This window comes from Aphelocoma coerulescens, chromosome 1, assembly GCF_041296385.1.
Source record: "Aphelocoma coerulescens isolate FSJ_1873_10779 chromosome 1, UR_Acoe_1.0, whole genome shotgun sequence".
In the NCBI taxonomy this organism is placed as follows: domain Eukaryota; kingdom Metazoa; phylum Chordata; class Aves; order Passeriformes; family Corvidae; genus Aphelocoma; species Aphelocoma coerulescens.
Genome location: NC_091013.1, coordinates 38,819,538 through 38,845,350, shown reverse-complemented (window position 1 = coordinate 38,845,350; position 25,813 = coordinate 38,819,538). Strand labels below are relative to the sequence as shown.

The window sequence follows — 25,813 nt, the reverse complement described above, 5'->3', positions numbered from 1 at the left end:
GTCCCAATTTTGGTATGCCAAGCAGTGCCCACAACTCATCTTTCTAAGGAGGAAGCTGGAGGCAGGGAAAGGCATGTTGTTTCCTTGAACTCCAGAATTCAGGTACTTCGCCTTCAGGGCTGGTGTTGGCCTCAATGCACGCTGTAGACCAAGGACCAGAGTCACAGGCTGGGAATGGGCTGCACCATGCAGCCTGCCTCTCCTGAAGCCCTGCAGGCAGCAGTGCCAGAGGAGACACTGATGCAGCTGCACAACATCTGGCCATACCCCAAAGACTGACTTTTAGGTCCTGTTCCCTAAGACCATTGCTATAGTTTACAGAAAACAGTCATCATATAAAATGGGCATAAAGTTTTATCTTTTATACATGCTGACAGTAGTGCTACAAGTATAAAGTACAGAGGCGTAATTGCAAGAAAAATGTTTAGGAAACTGAAAAATAAAAACCTAAAGAGTGGGTGTTCTCATGTCACCAAGCTCAACACGTTTCAGACCATAAAACAAGTGCAAAACTTTTCTACCTTTCCTAATCCCCTTCCAAGATGATTTACAGCAAGGACAACCTTGGGGTTAAGGTGCTCAAGCAAAAGCCTGTAGTGACACTGTGAGAAGTCTCTTTAAGGATAGATTTACCAGTTTCAACAGTTAAAAGGATTTCTTCTTTTGCCCCTATTCTTACTCTTGACTATTTCATGCATCTGGCAGAGGTTTTACAACATATGTTCAGCAGGTTTTTCTTTTGCTTCTTTGGTAAGGAAAAACCAACCAAACAGAAAACACAAACATCTGAGGGGCAGAGAAAAAAACAAACAAACAAAAAAAAATTGCGTACTTCTAAAATAAAGAAAAAAAGCCAAAATACAATCAACCCAAAAAAACTGTCAAGAAAACTGTGATGTTTTAATGTGCTGTGTCTCACCACAGAAGCACTGGTTTGAATTTAGATTGACTAAGTTGAAATAGCCCCTTAGTACTTCAGAAAGCATAAAATAATAAACATAAAAAATTTAAAACCCCCATTTATTTAAAAAAACTTACAGCAAAGCCCCTCCCAGTTTAAGAGCAGAACATTGTTTTGTTTTTGATACACACAATTAGAGGTACAATAGAAGGCACATCTGGGAATGCATGCCAGAAGTCAGGGTCACCACTGAAGATGCTCAACCTTCAAGGAGAACAGCTGGGGAAACCATATCATTGATCACTAAACACAGGAGTATTTGTGAAGGAGCTAGGTCAGAACACCAAGCTTACTACAATAAGTAACTGAGGAGGGCTTTTGGCTCTAAGCACTATTAAAGGTAGCATTCATATGAACTCATCTGACGGTGCTTGAAGATATGCCTCAAAAATAGATAAAATCCAGTGCAATCTAAAACTCTGCTCAGATCATGCACCAGTCCCCTGTGCTACAAGGATGAGCCTAGAAACAAAAATGCTTGAATGTCTCCTACCTCAGTAAATAATGCCAACATAACAATTTCTTCCTACAGCCATCACTTAAATATTGCCTCAAAGAACTAAAGACTCCAGAAATGTTGATTCATAATAAAGCTTATTTTCACTTATGCTTGCCCAAACAGGAGAGTTTACACAGCTCTCCAGAGTCACTGGAACCTCAATTTAGCACAAGGTGACAGACTTCAAGAGATCTTATGTCCCTCGGTCACTGTAACTGTCGGTGTCACTTCCAGAACAAGGGTTACAAAGGGCACAAGCCATATGCTGTTTGTATTGCAACAGTCTTCTGAAAAAAAGCTCTGTCTATAACTTACATGTGTGAAACTGTTACTCATTTAAATTTCAAATTGGCAGTGCAAAAAATACATACCGTGGCACTCGGTTGGGCATCCACCTTGAGTTTAAATATGGGTCTTCTCTAATTTCCTTAAAGATCCTCTATGCTAACTGCAAATACATGTCTGTTATTTCCAAGACCACTATGCTGTTGGAGGTTACAGGGCTCAATTTTCTTGACATGGGGCTCAGAAGAATTTCAGTTTTGTCAGAATAATTAGGAAATGAGTCCATACTCTAGTCTTGTTATTGTGGGCACAAATTAATTAGTTCTTCCCTCCTAGATTAAAAAAGAAATAAAATAAAGGGCAGAATATTAAACAATATTAAAACTTATCATTTTACCTTTCAATGCATTTTGTGATACTTTGATATTACTTATTGTCCTTAGTTCTTTACTGACCTTCCTCACCTTTTCTTAATTTCTAAAACATAAATTTGTTTCAAAACATTAGCATCACTTGCTTTTCACTCTACCCAGGAGCTAACTAATTTCTTATACTCCTGGGTCCAACAGAGCAAGAAAAAGGGAAATGTCTTCTCTAATCCTAGAGTAGGTTCTCATTGTCTTTTAAATCCGTTTTCACAAGAGATGCAAATGTAGGTGTTCAAAACATTAACGGCATCCGTTTGAAACAGAAAGCTCAGGTTTTGGGGAGAGATACCATCCCCTGACAGTGTGTGTTGGGAAGACCCAACCACCCCTGCACACACAGACACACTGCAAAGCCCAGTGCTATCCTTTGCTCTAAATGTGAGGCTTGGCTGATTCCATGGATGGATTTACAGCACAGATTTTACTGCTCATGCAGAGATTTATTGAGCTGTAACAAATTACAAGATACCCTGGAAACAGGTTGCTAGTGCTCATCCTGTGAGATTGCTGAACTCCACTGACAGACTGGCTGAGATGAGGGCAGTGCCTCTGGGCTAAATTTTTACAGTAGCTGCCAGGAGACACATACCACAGATTTAACACGTCATGTTACTTGAAACTATGTACACATGCACACACACAAAAAAAACCCTGAAAAGTGTAATTCTGGTATAAAGCTGAACATGTCAGCAAATAACAGTTCCAATTCCAAACTCTCACCCTTCCAAAACTCCCCCTGCCAATTCTGCAGAAGTGTGAGATTATTTTGATAGCAAGTTATCTGTGACAATAATACAAATATGCTCATTTCCCACAAAGAAAGAAAATAATACATGACTCAATAAGTCTGTTAAAAAAAAAAAATCCCACAGGGTACAAAAATTCAATGAAAACAGAGATCTAAAGCAATTCTACATCATCCATTTTAAGACTTTATGAAGGAGTTATGTCCATTCATCTTACTTGCTGAACCATCAAGGAAGGATGGAAACCACACAATCCTTCATTTTAAGGACTGGTTAACTTTCATTCAAAATCTAAATGTTCTTTCCATGATCCTTCTCAAAAAATGAATTTCAAACAGTATCAAGTTAATAAAAGCAGTCTAGAATCACCACACACTGCATGAGGACTGAATTCAAAGCAGCAAGTCCTTTCAAAAGAGCCATTCAAATCAGATCCTGCTTTACTTCTCCATCCCAACAATCTCAAACACAAAGTCCACAAAACAGCCTCAGGGGAAAAAAATATTAAGTACCAAATTTAGTGAAATTCCTGTTGAGAAAAAGAATTGTCTTTTTCAAATTCTGCAGTTTCATGAACATTATTTAATATTATTTCTCTTACTGCTTATATTGTCTCATTGGTGTAATGGTCAAAAGATTTATTCTACAAATATATGCTTTCAAATATATTTACACAGTTCGGGGGCATTTTTTTCTTTTAGAATTACTTGCCAAGTGGTTGGAAGAAGAATTATAAAAAGCACAGAGTTTGCTGCACACGTTTTGTGCGATGACAGCTATTAGGTTTTACATGAGAACAGTGGTGTTCCCGTGTACCTTATGTTTCCAAAAACAAATCACTGAGGCAGTGTACTCCTGTAGCCAAATACTACTTTGACAGTGGTAGTTGTCCAGTATCTTACCAATAACAGTGTATTAAAGAACTGAAGCTGCAATCCTGGGATACCAGATCATCACTCAGTCAACTGGATCTGGGAACTGGGGATATAAATGGCCCTACTGGAAGTGAGACTTCCTCCGTTCTTTTATAAAGGATGTTGGGTTTAGAAAAATGGTTGGACAAAGGGAGTTTTGATGACCACTGTGCTGAGAAAGAATCAGTATGCACAGGCAAAAGGAACAAGCATTTCTTCCTCTCGGATTTGGCTGAAGAGGAAAATTAACTATTCCACAGAACACCAGAGAGGGAGAATCATCTGTGCTTCATGGTGCAGCATCTCCTCTTCATAAAGAGACTCAATGTTACCCATCATAGCTGGGGAAAAAAGGCAGATTATCTGAGAGTCTGTTCAAAAGAGTATCAGAAGATAAGATGTCTTTCTAAAAGTTGCTAATGTATTAAGAGGCACTGAAATGAAAAATGCTGAAAACGTTACACACAGGAGAAATAACAGGGAGGAGAGGAAAATATCTTTTAAATTAAAGGTACTGGTAAACCAAATGGCTCATGGAAGCTGTATTTCACCAGCACAGCTAGCATAGTCGTGACAGCCAAGATACAAGTGGTTAAAACCAGCTCTTCTTAATTTAATAGACATCAAATAATGCAGCAGAGAGGGAGACACAATTCTGTCTAAAGCCACCCAGATATGTTCCCAGAGCAAATAAGTCATTGCTACAGCAAAAAAAATATGATCTCACCCCTCACTTCATTCGGTGTGTTTTGACAAATTACTGAAGAACTCCCAATTCTTCAGAACCATATCTATTAGAGAATATTTATAGGCTCTCTCTACATGCAAATCCCATCCTTTTTACTAAAAAAGATGTCTCCAAGAATGACTAATTGGAAAGGGTAATAATACAGGCATCCTTATTGGTAATTATAGCTGCAGTAGAGTGCCATCCTCATGGGCTTGCCTCTTCCTCCAGGGCTCCAGGCATCAGAAAAATAGACACTGAAATTGAAGAAAGTTACTGTGGGACAATTACCATTTAATCTCAAACTACAATCCAGGGGAGTGATGACTAGTTAACTTTATTGAGGAAGTAAAAGCTGGGACGAGAAGCTGGGAGGCTGAATAGGAGGTAGGTAGACCTGGGTGTGGGATCTTCCCATTAGAACTGGAGGGAAGGCTCAGAGTCCTTGTACTGCAGTAAAAGCCTATCAAACAAGTTCTAAAATCCCCATGAGGAAAACACCATTACCACTTCTTAGCACATGCTGCTTCCTTCCACAGTTTGTTCTTGTGCTTATCTAAGGCAACAACTTGTTGATCAATGACAGATTTTCTTAATTAAAACTAAAGCTAAAACTTATCTCTAAGTTTGCTACCATAAATGCAGTCTTTGGTATGTATTTAATTTACCTTTGTGTTTTAGGACTATGTGAAAACAGACAGATGAACCTTCAATTATATGAGACACCTGAGTATGTTTCTTTACACCTTAAGGTATGTACCTCCTATTAAACTTTGTTATAGAACAGCATTAAACCAAGGATACAAATTTTTAAAAAGGACATTTTACTGCTTGTGCAGATTTGTATTTCTCATCTGATTTCTGCTGAGAAGAACTTCTGAGATAAAAAAACTTCATGATAAAAATTCAACAAACAATCATATTTTTTGTGTATTAGTGATAACAATTCAACAGAAGAAGAAGGTCTCTGCAAGTGTCCTGCCTCTGAAGATCTTGAAATTTGATTTTTTCACCATATCAGCCCAAGAACGTGAAAACTTATTGTAAACCAAGTGAAAGAAAATAAAAGATGAACTGAAGGCCAAAAAATTTGCTAGCAAACTGCTGTTATAAACATTTTATGTTTAACCATACAGTGAAACCAGAATACATGCTGCTTGCCTGAGACAAGGTAGAAGGATGATAAATGCCTGTACCAAGAGCTGATGGGAGCGGCAGTGCCTGAAAAAGCAGCCAGCGACTATTCGCCCGACAGGAACACACAGGTGGTAAAGCTCTTTGAGACGATTTTCTGTGGAATACATTCTCCATTCTGTTCCTTGCATTTATCAGCTCTCTGGCTGGCACAAAATGTACACAAAGCATTTCAAAGCTAGAGTCTCTTTCTCGGTTGTTACCTGTCCATGAATGTTTACAGGGGTGACGGGGGAATCCTTAAAAGCCCAAAATATTAAGTTAGAAAAAGATGAACTAAGATACTTATAATTACGTCTATACATACTAAGAAAAAGCTCTAAAGGTAGTACACCACCATGAAAAATTTAGCTTTTCCGTTTGTGTTATAATACATTATCACAAGTGAAACTGTGGGACACACAGGTCCCTTCAGATATTGCACAGGGATGGGCATTTTAACAGCTTTTAAAAATAATGCTTTTGACATCCAGTAGAGCTAGTACTCCTAACAAGAATAAAAGTAATTTTTAAAAAGCCAACAAGATCCCAGCAACTTTTCAAATTTAAATTTAACCTGACATCAATCTTGTAAAAAGGTTGGTAATTTCAGAGTTTCCTACCAAGACCAAAACAGAAATAAAACCAAATTGGGAGTAGAAGCACGGATTCATGGGCAAGCAAGGAGAGTTCTCAAACCTTTTAAAAAATTATTTTGCACACACACAAATGCATTTCATCTGTGTGAGAACTTGAGCAAAGTATCTGAATGCATAATAAATGATAACTGTTTTGAAATTAGCATAGCTTATTCACCTTAAAGGCTTGATTACTGACAAATGGATTTCTTAAAAGAAAGGAGAAAAAAATTTCCAAATTATTTATATTAGAAAAATAGAACATGACGGTTCATTAATTCAAACAAATTAAATTCCTTAATGTAAGAGCATCAATATATCTGATAGATCTTACAAATTTAGCAAGCTAACTTACGTCTACTTTTGATCCACTATAAGCATTTAGTTAATTTTTTCTTTCCACAGCCTTATCTTGCAAAGATTTATAGCTCTTTAATTTTCACTCTGCAATGTACTCCCAGATCTCAGTGGAACTATTCATGTCATTAAATGTAGAGAATACACATTCATCTTTTGCAAGAGTAGGGTCCAATTCTCAGACCAAGCTCCAAATTCAAGTAATAAGTCAATATTTAAGCAGAGGGGAAAAGTCTGCCAATTGCTTATATCATTCATTCAGTTTCCGGAATGTATGCTAAGGTGGAAAGAAGGAAAAACCCATCCCCATTAGCAGAGCATGTAGGCAAACCATTCAAGGGAAGACGTATTCTGGGTAAAGATTGACAAGTTTCAAGTCTGTGGAAAAATTAAAAATGAATATGTGAAAGAATGTCTGCCTATTTTAAGGTAATTCATACTTTCACCTCAACATCTGAAAATACAGACTTTGTTCTGTTACTATTTTTTTTCCTTCTGTAGTTATAGGCATATTTTTAATTTAATGAAAATGCAGTGAAATGTTAAAGGCAAATGTTATGGTAAAAGCAGGGAAATAAGAAGACCTACAGCTTGGACAAACAAAATCCTGAGCTAGGAATAACGAAAAAGGCTTTTATTGTTCTTCAATGCCTAAATTCACTTCAGTTGGCTTCAGTAGTTTAGAAGTTAGGAGTCTATGCTGGATTGCAGTTCTTGATTCAGATACCTGACTTTGGGTTCCTGTAGTCCCTTTGCAATCACTCGAGATTGAGTCAGTGTCTCCAATGGGGAGAGAAGGAGAGTTATCTCACCATGAGCAACCATTGGTTCTGGCCATCTGAACAGTGGCCTCTGCTCCACCAGGCATATTTACTGCTTCTCCACTGACTCTGAGGTGCCCAGGCACTTGTTCCTGTTGGCATTTCCTTGAATGTCTCAGTTTGGACCTGAACCACACCCCTTGTTAGTGACAGTATTTCAGGCTTTTTTCTACACCCAGAGAGAAAAAATAAACCCCTCTCAGAGAGAGTTCATCCCCTCCAAAGCAGGTATAGAAGAATTAGGATATACTGTCTCCCAGGAGTGCCTGCCCTGCTCCCAGAGTCACAAGGCAAAGTTTATTGGCTTTCTCTGGAACAGACGTACTGAAGGAGACTCATCTCACTTTAAAAATAGATGGTGTTATCACTTAAACTTCAGATCAGTGAAATAAATCCCACTACTGGGACTCCCTGGAAAGGCTGGCCCTCAGTATAAGGTTGCTCATCTAAAATGCTATTTCACTTAAGCCAGAATTCAGGCAAGCCCTCGGAAGTCTGACTGAATGGCAAGATAAGCAGTGGACGTGCAAGCTTGGTTTATGTCGGTGCCCATCAGGAGCTCATTTGTTCTTAGGGAAACCCCATCTCTGAACATGACAATTTATTAACTTTACTATAAAAGGGATAAGCTTCCTTTCCATTTTCTGAAACTTTTGTTTCACCCTCATTGCTATTAACCCCTGTTACTGTTTGACTTCAGCAAAACAGAGCTCATTTCTGTTTATTACTAATTAATTTTGTACATGTTTTCTCCCCTCAGTTTCACTGTAGTGCTGGGTTCCCCATCCTGCTCTGGGTCTGTAACTAACATCTGTTTCAACAAATCTGGCTGCCCACCATTCCACCTTCTTTTATGGGCTTTGATAATAGCCAGTAAGCTACTTTCCCTCTCGCTGATTACAGCTGCCCTATTTTCTTTTCCCTACCTCCCTAGATATACTGTCCATATAATTGACGTCACTATGGGGCCATTTTTCCACCTTATGTAAAATCTCCTTTCCCGTGCCCTACCCTTTCATTGGTTTTACAGCTGCACAAATATGTCTGGGATTTTTTATGTCTCAAATCCGAAAGTAGTGCTTTAGATTATGTACTTGGAATCTAGGAACGAATACTGGATGCAATCTCCAAGACACAAAACTAATAGACCCTGAGGATCATATTCCTCCAGAATAAATATAAAAAACTGATGGAAGCCAATGGTTTTGCTGCTTAGGCATGGAGGTGTGCTGTCTACAGCTAACGTTGTCATTAAATCATAGAATTGTAGAATCATAGAATGGCTTGGTTTGGAAGGGAGCTCAAAGATCATCTATTTCCAACCCCCTTGCTATGAGCAGGGGCACCTTTCACTAGACCAGGTTGCTCAAAGACTCATCCAACCCAGGTGCAGCACCTTGCACTTGGTCTTGTTAAACCTCAGGAGATTCCCATGGACCCACTTCTTGAGCCTGTCCAGGTCCCTCTGGATGGCATCCTGTCCTTCAGGCGTGTCAGCAGCACCACTCTGCTTGGTGACACCTGCAAATTTGTTGAGGATGCACTCAGTCCCTTTGTCTATGTCATTAATGAAAATATTAAATAACACTTGTCCCAATTCAGACCTCTGAGGGTCATTGGGACTCTGAGCCATAGACCGCTGTGCTCTGGATACAACTGTCCAACCAATTCCTTATCCACCCAACAGTCCACCCACAGAATTCATCTCTCTCCAATTTAGAGAAGAGACTAAAGTCTCTCTGAAGCCTCTCTAAATGGACTACGAGTCCACCCCTGTTGTGGGGGACTGTGTCAAAGACTTTACAGAAGTCCAGATAAATGACATCTGTAGCTCTTCCCTTATCCACTGATGTAGTCACTCCATCATAGAAAGCCACTGGGTTGATCAGGCAGGACTTGCCCTTGGTGAAGCTGTGTTGGCTGTCTCCAGTCACCTCCCTGTTCTCCATGTGCCTTAGCACAGCTTCTAGGAGGGATCTGTTCCATGATTTTCCCAGGCACAGAGGTGAGGCTGTCAGGTTGGTAGTTCCCAGGGTCCTCCTTTCTACCGTTTTTAAAGATGAGTATAAAGTTTCACTTTTTCCAGCCATCTTAGACTTTACCTGACTGGGTGAGTTACATCAATCTCTATTTAATAATGGCTTCTTCTTGCTAGCTTTAGTATAATTGCTTTGAAAAATTGCTTTGATATAGTGCACTATAAGATAATATACTATACACTACTAGTAGTTTCAACTTTTATACTGGGTAGTAAATAATTCTGATTAAGATCTTTTGTCTAATCATTTGCCATAATAAATTATTCATTTTATATAAATATATATGATTTACCATCTTTAATCCTGCAGGACAAGGTTACTTAAACTGTTGACAGTCTGAGGTTGATTGGACCCAGGCTCCGCTCTCAAGAAGGAGTTTAGAATGCAAAGGGCTCCTTTCTGCACCTCGTGGTTCAACAACAGGGCTTCTCTAACTTTGTCTGAAGCTCCCACTTCTACACATGCAAAAGGCCAGGAAGACCTTTCCATGCCTTGTCAGTGAATTTTCAGGAACAAGGTTCACCACATTTTGGAATGATAAAGCTCTATTTCCAATTATTGAAATCTGAGCAGACAAAAGTGCAAGAAGACACTGCTGCACTGTGACTTAAGCTGTGCTGAACATCACCATCTGTCTTCATCTCCACATCTGTACTGGAAAAGAAGGACTTCCTAATGAACTATGAACAAAAAAAAAGGGCACACATCATAAAACTGATGGGTATGGACAGATCCTGCAGCTAAGCCAGCTTAGACCTTTATGGCATGTCACTTAAACCATAGCAAGCCCCCTTCAAAAAGAAAAATGGTTCCAAGGAAGCAGTATCTGAACAACATCTGCAGCCATCAGTGCCAGGCACAAAAAACCTGCACTTCTGGCAAAGATATGAATTTGTGGTGTGACACTTTTAAGAGAGAGGCTGAAAGAAATGTTTTTGATGTTCCAAAGTTAGAAAGAAGTTTTCAGGTCTTTCAAATTCTTCACAGTTTATTATCACTTACTGATTAATAAACTACCAGTTATATAAATGACCAGCCAGTGAAATAGATAACTTGAAATATATTTAGATAAGATGAAGTAACACCTCTGCACATCATTTCTGAAGTTTAACTTAGAGGTAAAGTCCTGGGCCCACTGAATTAATAGAAATTTTATAACTGATTGCTGTAGTGCAAGATTTCACCAGCTGTTCTGTTTGTTCAGACAGGTATTGAATTCTTGACTTTGAACTTTGGTTTTTTCCACACTAGCTTAAGAGTGTTTCAAATGCACATAAAAAACCTGGAAAGCAGGAATATCCACTATGTCCACTGCAGGCATCCACAGCAAAGTCAATTACAGAAGTGCAAGTATGTAATTTTCAGAAATATTGCTAGTTATATCCCTTTCCAATCTTGAACAAACAGAAAATGCATTCTAGTGGTAGAGTTAGAGCACATCACTGTCTCCTGAAAACTGCTTCCAAGCAGGAAATTTTTTTGTTGTTGTTGTTCTTATCATTCTTATAATTTTACAAATGCAATATCTCTAGTACTGCTACAGTCAAAAGGTAGAAAACACATCTTGCAATAATGCAAAGAGCAGGTTCTGCCATTTGAACACTCATATACAACAAGAATTTATTCAAAGAAAAAGGTCAGACTGATATTATGGATTTACACATAGACAATTTGTGATGCCTTAAGTGTTCAAGTAGATATAATATCAACAGAAGTTGAATATTAATGTAGCTTTTTTATTGCTTTTTCCAAAAATAATTATAATAAATTTACACTAACTGTAAAAAAATCATCTTCGTGACTTTTACCTGGCACGTTAGTGCTGATTAGTTGGCAGGCAGTAATTTGTTAATCCAAGGTGGTCAAATTATTGTGATTTATGTGACTGTACTCTTTTTTCGTAACCACTGTTGAATACCAATTACTTCACAACTGATACTTAAGTTTAGACTTGGGACAATCCATCTCTCCCACGTGGAACAAATGCGGCTCAAAATGCCTGGATAACTTAATGGTTTTTCTGATTCCTGCATCTCTTGTTTGGGGCAAATCACAATGTCAAGTAATTCTTATGAAGCGCTGTTTGCAAATGCAAGCTACTTTGAAACTGAGTGCCTCTAGCAGATTGAAATTACAGATTAGACAAAGATCTTTCATAAGTCTTCATAAATGCACTCTTCCTTATCTCAGATTAGATAAAAGTGGCAACTACCTGGACAAACAGGAATTTATTAGATGTTTTTTACTATATCCTTGAAAAATCACTGTCAGTGCAAGGATTTCCTGCCCTACATGGACAAAGATCACTACTTTCAGCAAATTACAAGAATTTGGAACAGTAAAAGCAGAGCTGAATCCAGGACTTCAAGTCTTACATTAGTGAGAATTTCCACAGAGGAACTGACTACATCAATATCCAAAATATCTCATTTGGGTTACAAATAGTCTTATTTACTAACAATATTTTTTCTCTGTGAGTTTGCAGAAAAGCAGTAGTTCTTAGTAGTTTTTAGCCTATGTTTTCATTGTTGGCAGCCAGGCAAACACTAAGATTCTTTAAGTTACGCCAAAATGGCAGTGCTGGCTCAGAACAAACCCAGTGCTTCCCACATGCCCACCTCTTCTTGGCCCAGTCTGCTTCCCAGGAGAAGAAAGAGAGGGTTGGCAGGAGAAGAGAAGGGGAAAGAAAAGGACAGATATCCTCCATGCACCCCAAGGTGCTGCCTGGGTGTAGCTGGGAGGCACCCCTGGGAGCTCAGATCTCCCATAGCTCTGATGTCCCTCAGTACAAACAACAGATGCCCCACAACTCCTGATTTACATTTAAAGACGTCTCTGTAAAACTCCACATACTGCTGAGGGCATAGGTTCAGAAGTGACAAGGTTACAGAATTAAACCCTAAGGACAGCTCAGTGCTGTTCTCATTATTGCTGTCTGTACTGCAGCTGTGATATTGACAGTGATCAGATTGGATCCCTTGCAATGCACTGCGTGCGGATACACAAGATGGCAGTTTTCCACCCAGGAAGGTTTTGTGTTCTAAATTTAAATGAGATCTCATTTATAAATAGCAACAGAACAATGTCGTTAAATAGTCTCCTTTGCCAGCGTCATGATGATTCCAAAGTGCATCAATGGAAGCAGAGAAAATTAACAGCTTTGCCTTAATCCCTTGTATGTTATGTTGGGGAATGTGTCAATATAACTCCATTCCCGGCACTTCTATTTGTGTAATTTGAAGAAAAAAACCCTTACAAAATAGAATGTCCCCAAAGACAAACTATCTAAATCAGAAATGGCAAGAGAATTATGGTAAAAAGTTCAAAGTTGGTGGTACTGCCCATGGCAACTTCTGAGATTGACTGTGCTTCTTGAAAAAAACTGAAAAAAAGCCCCCAGAAAGCCAAGAATCACACAAGGCAAAAGTAAGAATTAACTTTCTTATTTTGTAGTGGAAGTCCCCTACAGTTAAATATCAATTCTTTTTCTTTAACAGTTGGATAGAGCATGATATAAACCCTGGCTTCAGTGTGCTGCTCACTAGAAAGTGTTGGTCTCCATTACATACTGAAGCTTATGAAGGCATAGTTAAATGCCATGTAAATAACAAACCACAGTGCATTTTACCAGATGGCTGCTAAAGGCTCATTGTAGGCATCCAGGAAACCTACAAAGACAGCATTCAGATGGCAGAAGTTACTAAGTGCACCTCTAGGAGTAGCATCAACAGCAATGCAGGAAAACAACTAAAAAGGGAATAGGTCTGATGTATTACTGCACCACCCTACTTTCACATGACTCTTATACTAGCAATTTTCCCAGGAATTGGTCCAATTCCATTTTGCTGGACAGAGTTAGAGTGGCTTTAGGCAGAGTAACACAGCAATGCATCAAATTTTCTACAAACTCCAATTATAGATCTCTCCCTGTCTGAAACCAGGAGGAAATATGAAATATCTTCAAAAATAACTGCAAAGAGATATCTTCACAGTGATCATACATTGAGAAAGAGGAGCAAAATGTTTACCAAGGCCAAAAAAAAAGTGGAAAAAAGTTACTTTCATTACCAAAGTTGGGACATGTAGTAGAGATTTGGGGAGATAAAGCATTTCCTTGCAAAGCAACTACATGCATATACTCTGAGAGCCTGACTGCTCAGATGCAGAGGTGGACACTGCTGCAGTCTCCATCGAGGGGAGCTGTGCTTTATATTAAAATTATAAAAGAACCCACAACCCAATCCAATATGCCATGCAGGTTGTAAGCTGCCACAGGCTCAGGCTTGCTGGGAAGGCTAAAGCACAGACAGAGGATCAGGTTGTTGCCCATCCAGGAGGCTGCTGGCCTCACTGCCAGCAGCATTTCAGAAGGCACCTCAGAAAGGCTAAGATTTGTATTCTTGTTCCCATGCTCTTTTTCTTTTGTTTTTCTTTTTTTTTAATTTAGTGTACTACAAATAGTATATGTCCAGATATGAGAGAGGGATATATAATAGTTTATTTCAATTCCACTACAAGCAAAAATTCTTATTGATTAAGCATTCTGGTGAAAACAAGTAAAGGTAAATTATCAGCACGTTAAAAAAAAAAATCATATATAGGAAGCTTTTTAGGGGAATTTCAGGGGAAATCAAAGCCAAAGGAAAAAATAAGCTGAAAGATGCAAAGATATGATGACCTCACATTCAAAGGAAGAGGACTTCTGATAATGGAGAACAGGAGTGAGACTCAAAAAAGGGGGACTTAATATTATTACCCGTACAGCTAAATTTATTAGGGTTAACAAAATGGTATAAATGTGAATATTAAATGAGACACCCTAGAGCAGAGAAGAAAGACGGGAGGAGAGAGTCAGGCAAATTAAATTAGGCAAACTTTAATAAAAGGGAAATAATGTGGGTGGGAGTTCAGAGAAATTAATTCTAGAATCTGGGTGAAATGCAGTGTGCTACTTGAAGCAGGTGACCTTTTCAGGGGTCGGGTGGGGGTGCCATCCACCTGCCCAGCCTAAAAAAAATCACAGCTAAATGCTCAGTTACAGCTGTACACATTCTGAATACAGCCTTTGAGGTTTTAGGTGTTTTGGGATTCTCTGATGTTAAGCCTTAACCAGTGTGGAATCAAACATTCCTTCTTGAAAATACTAAGCTGCCCCTTCTTTTCTTCAGTTTCTTGTTTTGGGCTTCCGTTTGCCCAAAAACATATTATACATCAATATCTAGAGAACAAGTAGAACAAGGGCAATAACTAGATCCTTTGGAATGAAATGAAATAAAATTAAATAGTTCTTGCAGTTTGGGAGGAGTGTGCATGTTATGAGAAAATACCAAGGGCTTGGATGGAAAACAAACACTGTCAGAGTATCTATCTGTAATCAGAATTTATTCTTACATCTCCAGTTAAGTACACCCAGGTAGATTCTTGAAGTTCTCTTCTGCTTTTTAAGGTTAGCCCCCAGGAATTTCGGGGTATCAGGTAAAAGCCCTGATGGACTGATAACCTTTGCAGCTGATGCAAGGAAATATTGAGGCTCTTTGCCAATACAAAAGAAGAAGAAAACTAACTAAGAAATGAAACCAAGCAAAACCAAAACAGAGAAAGTGTGGGGTTTAAGGTTATTAAAAAGAAATAAAATCAAATGAGCTGTTAGAAGAGTTCAAATTATAGTGCTTCTATTAAGCCAATGATGGCAGCATACTCAATGAAGAGAAGCCCCCAATGCATTTAATGGATGTACAGCAGAACATTTTATAAAGTGCTAGCATATATTCTTGCTGTAAGAGAATATTCTCACTGTAAAACAAAACAAAAATTTTGGGGGGTCAGAATCATTGGCCGCCACAACCAGGAAACATATATGCTTGTTTTCTATAAGGAAAGGTAGGTTTATTATTGTTCTGTGATGCAAATGCTATCTGAAATTCACATGCTTCTGATAATGACTGCCTGTATTCTGACTTTTTTACATGGGTTTTTTTGGTGTTTTTTTTGTTTAAGGAACAAACTGGCAAATTTTAATAGCAAGCTCCAGTTTTCAGGACAAAGTGCCTGCTGGCACCCTTTGAATAATTTGTTTTTTAGGCAGATGCATAATGAAAGGATACCTTTTATTCTCAGAATGTTATCCAAAATTAAATAGGACTACAAGGTGTAAACTAATCCAGGTTTGACTTGTCAGTGTCAATACTCATTTGTGTATCATGTTTAAAACGCATGTGTTGCAGCGAGAGTGAAACAGATTTCAGATGTTGCTAGATGCATGTGTGATTATGCATATGATAAATCTCCCCAAAATTCAAAGCCACCTTCAAATAAAAGGCAAACCATGCAAACCACATGTGAATCTCTTCCCACAAAAGACAGAAATTTTAAAAGTAATAAAAACTCTCCTATTCCTTGTGACATCTTTGTGCCCATTCACAAGGCTCCTTTTAACCTTGTAATATTAACCTCCATAAAGAAGCCTCAGAAGGAAAAGGCATTTTGTCTTGAGCAGCAGGGATATTAAGGCAAGGAGCACAGGGAATTCATAAGGAATGTGCTTTATTAACCTTTTCTATCTCTAGTCTTTCTCTTTTCTCTCAAAAGAAAGGAGATTCCTCGTTAACAGCTTCTCCATTAGTAGTACTACATCATTCCTGATCCTAAGAATTTTAAATGTCTACCCTCACAGATTAGCCAGTATTAAACAGTTATGGAGTAAAACACACTGATTTCTATCTGTGCTATTTTTTAATTACCATTTTCATCTACAAAATCTTCCATTTTCTAATATTTTTTTAACAAATCTGTAGCTGGTTAACATGACCAAGTTATCTGATTTGTAACAATCTCCCTATTACTTTGGAATTCCCAAATCAAATTGCATTAACTGGTGAAGTTTAACCACCATATATCAGAAAGCTCTGGTAAACTGGGACATGCACTGCAGTTTATTCCACCCACAAATACCAGCAACACTCCTCGGGGTCCTACAAAGCAAACCTGCAAGGAAAAATCTCTGGTGAGTTATGCCTGATATTTCAGTTGCAAGTGGGAAAAGGGTGTGGAATAGGCTTGAGCTTCCAGAACTGCACATTTGTCAACAATAGGAAAAAAATGGGGAGAGAGAAAATCAGTTTGGCTGACCAAAGCACGTGTAAAATACAAAGCAAATTCCTTGTCAAAACTGGCAGCAAGAGAACAGAAAACACTGTCTTGACAATTTTAAATCTGTTAGGAGCAGCTGAAAACCAGCGCATTGCAGAGGATATTTGCTAAGAGTAAGCCAAAGATGATTGTGATGGCAAGTAATAAAAACCTGAAACTGCTTCCATACATGGGAAATTATGTTCAATTCACTAATTCCATAGGTTTGCTCAATCTTGATAAAACTGAATGGGAAACTGCACACAGACAAGATAAAAAACATGATGAAATTTACTTTTGTGTAGCCAATGCTCATGAGCAGGCCCCCTGTAGGGCTGGTTATAGGACTAACAAACAATAGACAACCCCTCTCCAGATTCATTAAAGTAAAGCTTCGCAACAAAACTTGAAGTAAAACAAACTTTTTTCTTCTTACTTCAGTGCCATTTTACTTATAGTTTCCACCCCAAGCTTTTCCTTGCTAAAGAAAGAATTAATGAAACTCCATAGTAGTTTTAATGTCTTGACAGATTTGTTAATATTCAAAAGCTTTAAATGAAGAATACAATTACAGTTTTCATGATGCAGCTAAAAGAGCCCACAAACCACTTCAGTTCCATTTAATTTTTACTGCAGGTGGACAATGTCCAGCACAGGAAATCCTGGTTACTGCTGCTGACCACGACTATTTCCACTGCAGAATGCAGCTGCTATGGGCTCCTGGGATCTTAAAGGATTAGTGGAACTAAATGCTTTGAGATATGAGTAGGTTGGAAAGTTGCTGCAAAACTAAGGCCACCTCACAAAACAGCATTTCACCTATACATAATATAGTTGCATATGCATAACTACATGAAAACTGCCAAAACACCAGCTTGATCAGACTACATAAAAGATGTTTTCCTGTGAAACAGCACTATATAAAGAGCGATATGAAGGTAAGTATACAGAGCAGTATGAAGAGCAATATGAAGGACAGTACATGGACACCACAATGAGCACTGCACAAAAGAGCTTGCCTACCATGTGCGATTCCAGTCGAAAATTGTTTCTTCTTTAATTGTCTCCGCCCTGAGGCTTTGTGCAAATTGAAACACATGAATGTAACCCCCAAAAATGCCTAGCACAACACAAATGCTAGCAATTGTTTCTTTCAATTTTGTTCAGTAAAAGAAATAAAAAAACAGTCCTGTTCTTTTTCATCCACTCTGCACCAGATGAGTCCTGGAAACACCAAAAGGCACCTTTCTTCATGTAAGAGGTTGGTAGAGAATGAGGAGAACTCAACAACCAAGGCTATAAGAGCAAGAATGTGGGAGCCTGAGTGGAGCAGAAATAGAAATTGTATCACTGTCACACACAGGAAGCAAGAACATTCAAATACCAAGTTGGTAAAAAGGTCATAACCCGTGTCATGTATGCCAAGCAGGACGGTGAAGGACTTTTCAAATCCAGCAGTGAGTACAGCCATGGCCTTTGAAGGAGAGAGACTACCATGGCTTTTACGGTAGAAGAACAGGCAGTACGTTTGTATCCTCACCCATAGACATGTGAGCCTTTTAAGAGTCTTTTAAGTAAAGCTATGTAGGTTTCTGAGTCTTGGAAAGAGTGGATTGTTTATGGGAAGGGAGGAGTTAACAGGGAGGGTGGCCTGGGCTGGAGGAATGTTGGGCAGCTAGTGAGAGCAATGTGAAGATAAGAGCAGGGCATTAGGGGAGGAAAAAAAACGCTGTGGGGATCATGCTGGGGAGTACAAGGCTGGAGAATGTATACCTTTGCTGCAGAAGGGCTAAAACCTGCTGCTAGGAGAGGACGGTAAGGGTGGGAGGAAAGACCAAAGAAAGAAGCTTCAGATATCACAACGTGTGGGGAAAAAAGAAAATTGAGTTGGCTAAGGCTAAGGTAACTGTTACAAGTGCTGCTGGAGAAAACAGTATAGGAGATGGGAAGGTGAGGATCACAACTCTTACATGAAGATAACCGAGATGCTTACACAGAAATAACATAAAATGGGTAGAGCAGTACAAGCTACAGGACAGCGAGCAAAGCAGGGTCTTGATGACTAACACAGAGGGGTTTGGAATGATCCCTGTCCACCTGGTACTGCTCCTTGTGAAAACAAATCACCCCCAGCTGACCAATGCAGATCAAAATCACCTGCCTGAAACAGCCTGTGCAGCCACAAAATGGTTCATGCGCAACCCACAAGAAACACCAACAATGACGAATGAACTGCATACAGAGTTGAAATGTGTTAAAGCAGCTGGAAATGGTGTCTATAGGGCTTTGTTTGACAGAAGGAAAGCCATATGAGTCCAGAGTCACATGTTAAAGCAACTATTGTCTGTGGTTATCAGATGGGTGCCAGAGGGAGTCCAGTTATGGTGAGCTAACATCCAAAACTAGCGCTGGAGGATTCACTCATCCCTTGCACACGATTATGGGTCCTCTGAACCCTGCTAACATAAACAGTCTGGATTCAGAAGGGCAGGTTGGCAGGGAGGGGTATACTCTCCAGGAGGGAGGAGAGCCCAGGGAACCTAATAAAAAGGGGAAGGCAAATATGTACAAAAGATACAAGCAGTTTTAATGCTTGCTAATACAGACCCTGAAGATATACAAGCAAGGCCCCTGTAAAGTAAAGATGGACCCCTGCAGTTCTGTGTATGGAGCTTGACTGCAGGATGGCACAGAGGGTTTTTTTGCATTTTTATTTTTCTAAGCATGCTGCATGAGCCACGAAGATGGCATTGGAATTAGAATAATTGAGTTTCAAATTAAAAATTGAGTGCCCGGGAGAATATACAGCCAAATGAGTAAGAAACCACTAACCACCTTCGTGCATAGGTTGGCAAAAATGTATGCTAGAAATCAAAGAGAAGATCTCAAGAGTCAAGCCTTGAAACCAAGAGCAGGAGATCTCCAGCAATATGAAAGCAACACTTGCAGCTCCACTATCTGAGGAATGTTTAGACTTTAAGATTGGGCAGGACCACTTGCTCAACCCATTGGGAGAGGACATTAAGGTATAGTTAGCCAGGAGATACTTATGGCACCAATCCTAGTATAGATGTAATGAGTGGTTCTAGCAGGTTGAGAGAGTTTGGTGCTGTTACTGATGTCTTGAAACACACTGGGTGCCTGAGACACACAACATAGCTTGGCAAGTCTTTGGGGAGGGGTGATGGTGTTGTATTCAGCAAGACAGGAGAAAAATGACACTTTAAGTAATGATCTCTGCTTAGAAAATAGTCTTATTCTGGATCTCAGTAATAATTGTTTGTACAGGGGTAATGCAGCAACAGAAAGCCCTGTAGTGATCTTGGTTACACAGTGGTGAGTGGCAGTGAAAGCACCACTTGAAACACCCCAGGGATGAGTGGCAAGAGAAGTTTGTACGGATATGCTCAAGATAGATTACTGTAGAATGATTAATACATTTATGTTAGTATCCAGAAACACAGAAACCACATGAATGTCCAAGTGAGGATGAGAAAGAGTTGTGACCCACTATTATTAGTCCAGTGGTTATGGAGTACTAGTTCAATGACCCAGCTTATATAATTAACCAGTGTATCAAAGAGTGATGAAAGGATCTTGAGCCTGGTTTTCAGGGCAGTAAACACTGTCGCTCCACAAACAGCACCTTGTGCTGTTAGGCTGCCAAAACCCATGGCCACAGAAGTACAAGAACAAAAGCAGCTTTCAGTCATGGACCTAGAAATCTACTTTTTTAAGCTTGGTCTGTTCTTGGGTGTGGTTTTCTTTCCCTTTTCCCTAGAAAGGAGGGCTGGTGTAAGTTTGTTTCCATATTTCAAGGGAAGCAATATGACTTCACATGAATTCCCTGAGTTTCACAATTACAGTATTCCAGTATGCCAAGACATTTCACATCACCTGAATGTGTGAAAAATTAATCCATGAGTAAAGGAAAAGCAAAATATCATAGATGCTGTAGTAAATGTCCTTTGGTTTTGTTAAAAAACTTTACATTTCTTACAACTGGGGATGTTTGTGTGTTGTTCATACACAAAATTATGTATTAGGCTAGTAAGGAACAAGAGATAGAGCATTCAGCACTGCCCATAACTTATGTGACTGCTAAAGGAGTTCAATGTATGATTTATACAAGGAATAAAAACCCTTAACAACATTTGAAATCTACTGACAACTGAAATATCTCCCTAAATTATTCTTCTGTGTTTAAGAGCAGGAAAAAAAATTATACAGTAAATTGTTTAAAACTCTTTTTTTCAAAGTGCATACACCCTGAAAAAAAATCAGGTTTTCCATATCCTTTTCAGTATAATAATCATCAGCCATGGATGACTTTTTAGATGTTGATACCAGCAAACATCGTGGGCAGGAATCAGTTATTGAAAATAACAATTTGGCTTTTTGTAAAGCAGTTGGCGCTGCAGTTATCTGAATGGCTGCTTGATAGGAACTGCTTGCAATCTACCCTGGTTTCTGCTTTTCCAGAGCTGATTCCTGTGGAGTTACAACCCAAACTTCATCTCAGTGGCAAAATTAGGCTGGAATATTTTAAGAATTGCAATGTTAGTGTAACTGAACAGCTTAAAAAATCAGTAATAGCACCTGTATTTTAGCATTTGAAATTACTAAGTTTTTAAAATAGCACAGAACAAAAGGCAGTTTAAATGGAGCAAGCTAGGAGTAATATTAAAGTGACAGTTGAACTTAAATTACTGGTTTAACCCTGTATTTTCATTAAAGTTGATAATCTTTCTCAAAGGCTCTGTAAACTGCTGGACCAGCGAAGGGACTGCAAACTGCAGTTTCTCTTTCGGGCTGACCCCACCCATCATTTCCTTCTCCTTTAGTGATGTCTTTGACACTCGCTTCTTTAAGAAAGTGATAATAGAGCCAGGAATACACGGTTGCCGTGAGATGGCATCATAGCATCCCTGTGGCTGCGCCATGGAAGACATTTACCCCGTGTGAGTGGGGGAAAAGAGGAGAGACATGACTGTTCATGCTGTGGGTCAGGGCAATTGCAGGTGCCCCGGCACTGGGCTGCAAGCAGAGCATTTGCTCTCAGCATGGCAGACCCTCATGGGCTGTGGGCAGCTTTCTGAAGGTACCCGTGGTGCCCTGGGCTTGCCTCACTTCCCCTGTCTGGGGACACAGTGAAACAGGATGATGACAGACAACTAGGTAAAAAGGTGCTACTTATTCAAAATTCCATGTGCTTTTTTAGAGTAAGCTTTAATGACCAATGTTTCCCTTTCTGCATTTTTCTTTCTCTGCTAAGCTGAAGGTTAAGGGTGTCTCTGCTAAGAAGTGAAGGCAGCTGGGCATGGCTGGGGAAGAGAGAAGTCACTCCGCACCTCCCTGCATCAGCAGGTAAGAGGGCTTTCATATGTCAGTATTCTCATCTGTAATGACAGCCTCTTTGAAAGGCTGGAAAAGCCTCAGCAGCTTGATGCAAAGGGAGGACTCTTTCCTATTCATCCCACACTTTACAGTACCATGCTTTGGGAAAGCAGAAAGTAGTTTTCTGTTACAAAATAATTTTTTCTGTCATTTTCCAAATCACGGACAAAGGAAAATTAATAAGCTAGACCCATTATTCTCCACATAATGCAAGAAAAAAGATCTTAAAATGTAAAGGCCACTGGTGATTTCAACAGTTGATCTGTGATCAGGTGCAGAATGTTGGGTCTGTGTTTCTTCACCCCTCATGTAATTTTAATAGCAATGACGTAACCACTGCACTTTAATGCTGTCTTGGTGATGAATGAAATTAAAAGAACTGCCAGCAAAACCTGCATCTTCTATTCTAGGGACACCTTGTTTCTTCAGTGCTTTTAAACCTCAAATTTTAAATGCATTAAGTTTAATCTAATCTGTGAAACAGCACTTCCAAAAGCAAAGTTTGTACTGGAAAAGAAAGCGATCTGATCTTTTCCAAATACATTAAACTCAAATTACTCTGGAAGATTATAGCAACCAGGAGCCTAAAAAAATCTGTCTGCTCAATAAATATCCTTGAAGACAACCATGCAGAATTTTTCAAGCTCTTCCATCCCATACAAAACACTACTTTAATGTACTGAAGGAGAAAAAATGGTTTAAATGAACCTTCATTAAAATCTTGATTACTTAAAATACATTTGATTTTCATTAATTTTCTCTGTTAACTATATCAATGTTTATTCTTTAATTATATTTAATTTATTATTGATTGCTTTGTATGTTTTCCTGATTAATTCACCTCGTGGTGCTTATAGGCTTAAGTGCAGACTTCACCACGTGACCATTTCTGGTTCTGCTATCAGTTGTGAAACCCAATCTCACATGCACCACCAGCTAGCAGTGTAAGGGCAGCTTGACTCCAGATATCTTTATTCACAGAGTAGAAAGCATTTGATAAACTCAAGATACTTCCACTTAGTCTCTGATCTTGAACCTTCACATTGTGTATGAACACAGTGCAGGCTTTTATGCCAGACAGTGATAAAGATGTTCAATAGGCTCCTGTTTTAATAGAAGTTCAAGTCCTACATCAGCAGCAGAAATATAAAGTCCACTATAATAGTAGGGTAAAATCCATTATTTAACCTTAGGATTTCATATACTGCTCCACTTGAGCTTTACCATTGCCATCTATAAGGTAATAATAGTCATTTCAGTGAAATTGCAAAGCTCTTCTACATACACAGTCTTCTTCACTGTAATACAAGATTTACAAGGCAACATGTAGAACTGAAACATTTTAAAACCTGATGAGGATGTTTGAAGCAACAGAGCACTTTACAGTAGTTAATGGTAGCAGATGGATGACAAAAATGAGTCATGATAATACTATTTTTCAGAAGAGGTGTGGGCAAAACAGATGTTAAATCTCTTTTTTGTTAATGCTCAAACAGATATTTTTTTCCCCAGTGTCTTTTTTAACCCAGATCTCTTTCCAGTACAAATTCCCTTTGCTCTTGCTGCTCTCTGCACAGGAGGGCAGATGCTGCTCCCTTACTCCCAGTCTGCTCACCACTAACCAGGTTGGCTTTCTCATGGGGTTGCAGGTCCCCGCACGCACACGTTGCGCAGCATAGGAGCAACAGCTCATGGTGTTGACCCAAACTATGTGTCATGCTTTTGTGTCCTTTCCTGCTCTCACAGCCTGAATATTTAAGAGGAAAAGGGAAAACACTTCTGGTCTGCCCAGAAGCCAAAGAACAGCTGCCTAGTAGTGTCACAAACCTTCTCACCAGCATCTGCCTCCCCTTGGAGGAGCATCTTGCAGATGCTTTATACTATCAAAGAAGGGCTGCTTTCCTTGTTCTACAATATAGTCTGCATATTAACACCCACAAGCCACCCTTAGGTCAGCAGTGAAAGGAAACAATTTAACAATGAAGAAATGGCTGATCCAAATTGCCACATTCTCCTCGAGGACAGTGGGTTTTGTACTTTGTTGTTTGGGTTTTTTTTGGTTTGAGTTGCTTTGCCTTTGGAAGCAATGCCTATATTTTGTATTCCTCATGTCTGATGTGAAGTAGCAGTAACTTGACATGAAGGACATCTTGAAATATTCTGCCTTTGTGAATATGAATGTAGGAATCTGCAGAAACTGTGAATGAACATTTACAACAAACTGTGAGCCTCCTACTGATGCACTCAAATACAAAAACAGGAGGCGAGAGAGAGAAGGAAAAGAGATGAATTTGTTTTCCTAGCAAACAGCTGTCTTCTTTAACAGAAGAAACTAAAAAGAAAACTGTGTGAAGAGGCCAAAAGCTGCATTAATTACAGTATTTTTAGATGCTACAAGCACAATTTTGATAAACACTCTAAACTGTGAAAAAAATGTACTGTCAATGCAATTAAGTCTTTTTCATGGTGCAGCATCATCAATGCATGTGCCTGCTGAGAATATATTGTAGGCTGTGCAATGCCGTTTCCCTTTGATTAATGATTCAAGGCAATCAGTAGGGACCACACCAACTCCTGGGGGATGCCACAGCAAGCAAGCACAATGTCATCATTTAATTTCTTCTCTTGACCTACATTACAGAGTGAAGACTCAGTCACTATTAAGGGCCAAATTCCAGACATGGTTATAGAAAAGCAACTCCCACAGGGTTAAAACTAACACATACACAGCTTAGGAGAAAAAAATTTATTGGAGAGATTAATTCTTGGGTATTTGGAGGGGCATTATTTATTTGTTTATTTAGATCATGTGCAGGATATGGGAAGGTGACAGACTAACCTTATGCTAGTTTTAATGGCCAGGCTGCTGCGAGTTACTTATACCAGAAAAGCAATTCCTCTAGCCAGGAAAAAGCTTGATCTTGTTTCTTGGCTTGTTAGTATTTCTGTTCAGCCAACGTATGGTATTAGAGCTGCTGTTATATCAGGATACACCTAAAAGTCAGCCTGAAATAATCTTTTTGCTGGAGGCACCCAGTAGTGGCATCAGTCTGTCAGCCACATTGCTCTTCTTCAGTGACATGAAGTCCTCCATTTCACGCCAGTGGGCAGTGACCATATTATCTTATGAAGAATTCAGAGCTGAGTGAGGTAACACAGCAGATTTGGTTTTATGACCTTCAGCACTTGGAAAACGCTAAGCTCAAAATGCTATAGCACCTCCTTCAAATATCATTTTCTACTGTTTGGGAAGCAAAACTGTCCTCTGCTTCCTGAACCAGCTCTCTGTACAGTATTTATTCTTGCCCAAGGACTCAGTTATTGTCTTTAAGTACATCATTGTTTCAAGCAAGGATAAGTGAAAGGCCAACATTAGCAACGTTGCCAACAGCAGTGTTACTCTGACATGCTGAAATTTTCTGCGGTGAGGGTAAGGCTCATCTGCACTAGAGGCATTATTTTCTCCAGGGCAAAGTGTTTGGAATACATTTCCTGAATAACAAAAGGGCAAAAATATGTACAAAAGCTATTTTCAGCTTTGACTTCATTTATAAACTCAAAGCATGTCCACTATTTTCATTTTTCCCATAAGGGGTAGATGCAAGAATAGATATGATGGATGCTAGTCACAATACTTTCTGAACTCCAGAAAGCTGCCCAGACACTTCAGAATGAAAATTTACATTATATGAAATGGAAC

The 25,813-nt window shown here is 39.1% G+C and overlaps 1 protein-coding gene across 5 annotated transcripts in view; it reads right to left on the bottom strand.

Annotated features, from left to right (window-relative positions):
• FGF14 (fibroblast growth factor 14) overlaps nt 1-25,813 on the bottom strand; it is a 387,765-nt gene that overhangs the window by 211,849 nt on the left and 150,103 nt on the right. For 2 of the 5 annotated variants that reach the window (XM_069007766.1, XM_069007748.1), the window contains exon 1: nt 17,740-17,988. The exons of 2 other annotated variants lie outside the window; for them this stretch is intronic. In XM_069007766.1, the coding sequence (XP_068863867.1) occupies nt 17,740-17,815 (76 nt within the window). In that variant the 5' untranslated portion in view covers nt 17,816-17,988. Of the gene's footprint in view, nt 1-17,739; nt 17,989-25,813 lie in introns of those variants that run through there. One more of the 5 variants, XM_069007758.1, reaches the window with a different exon arrangement.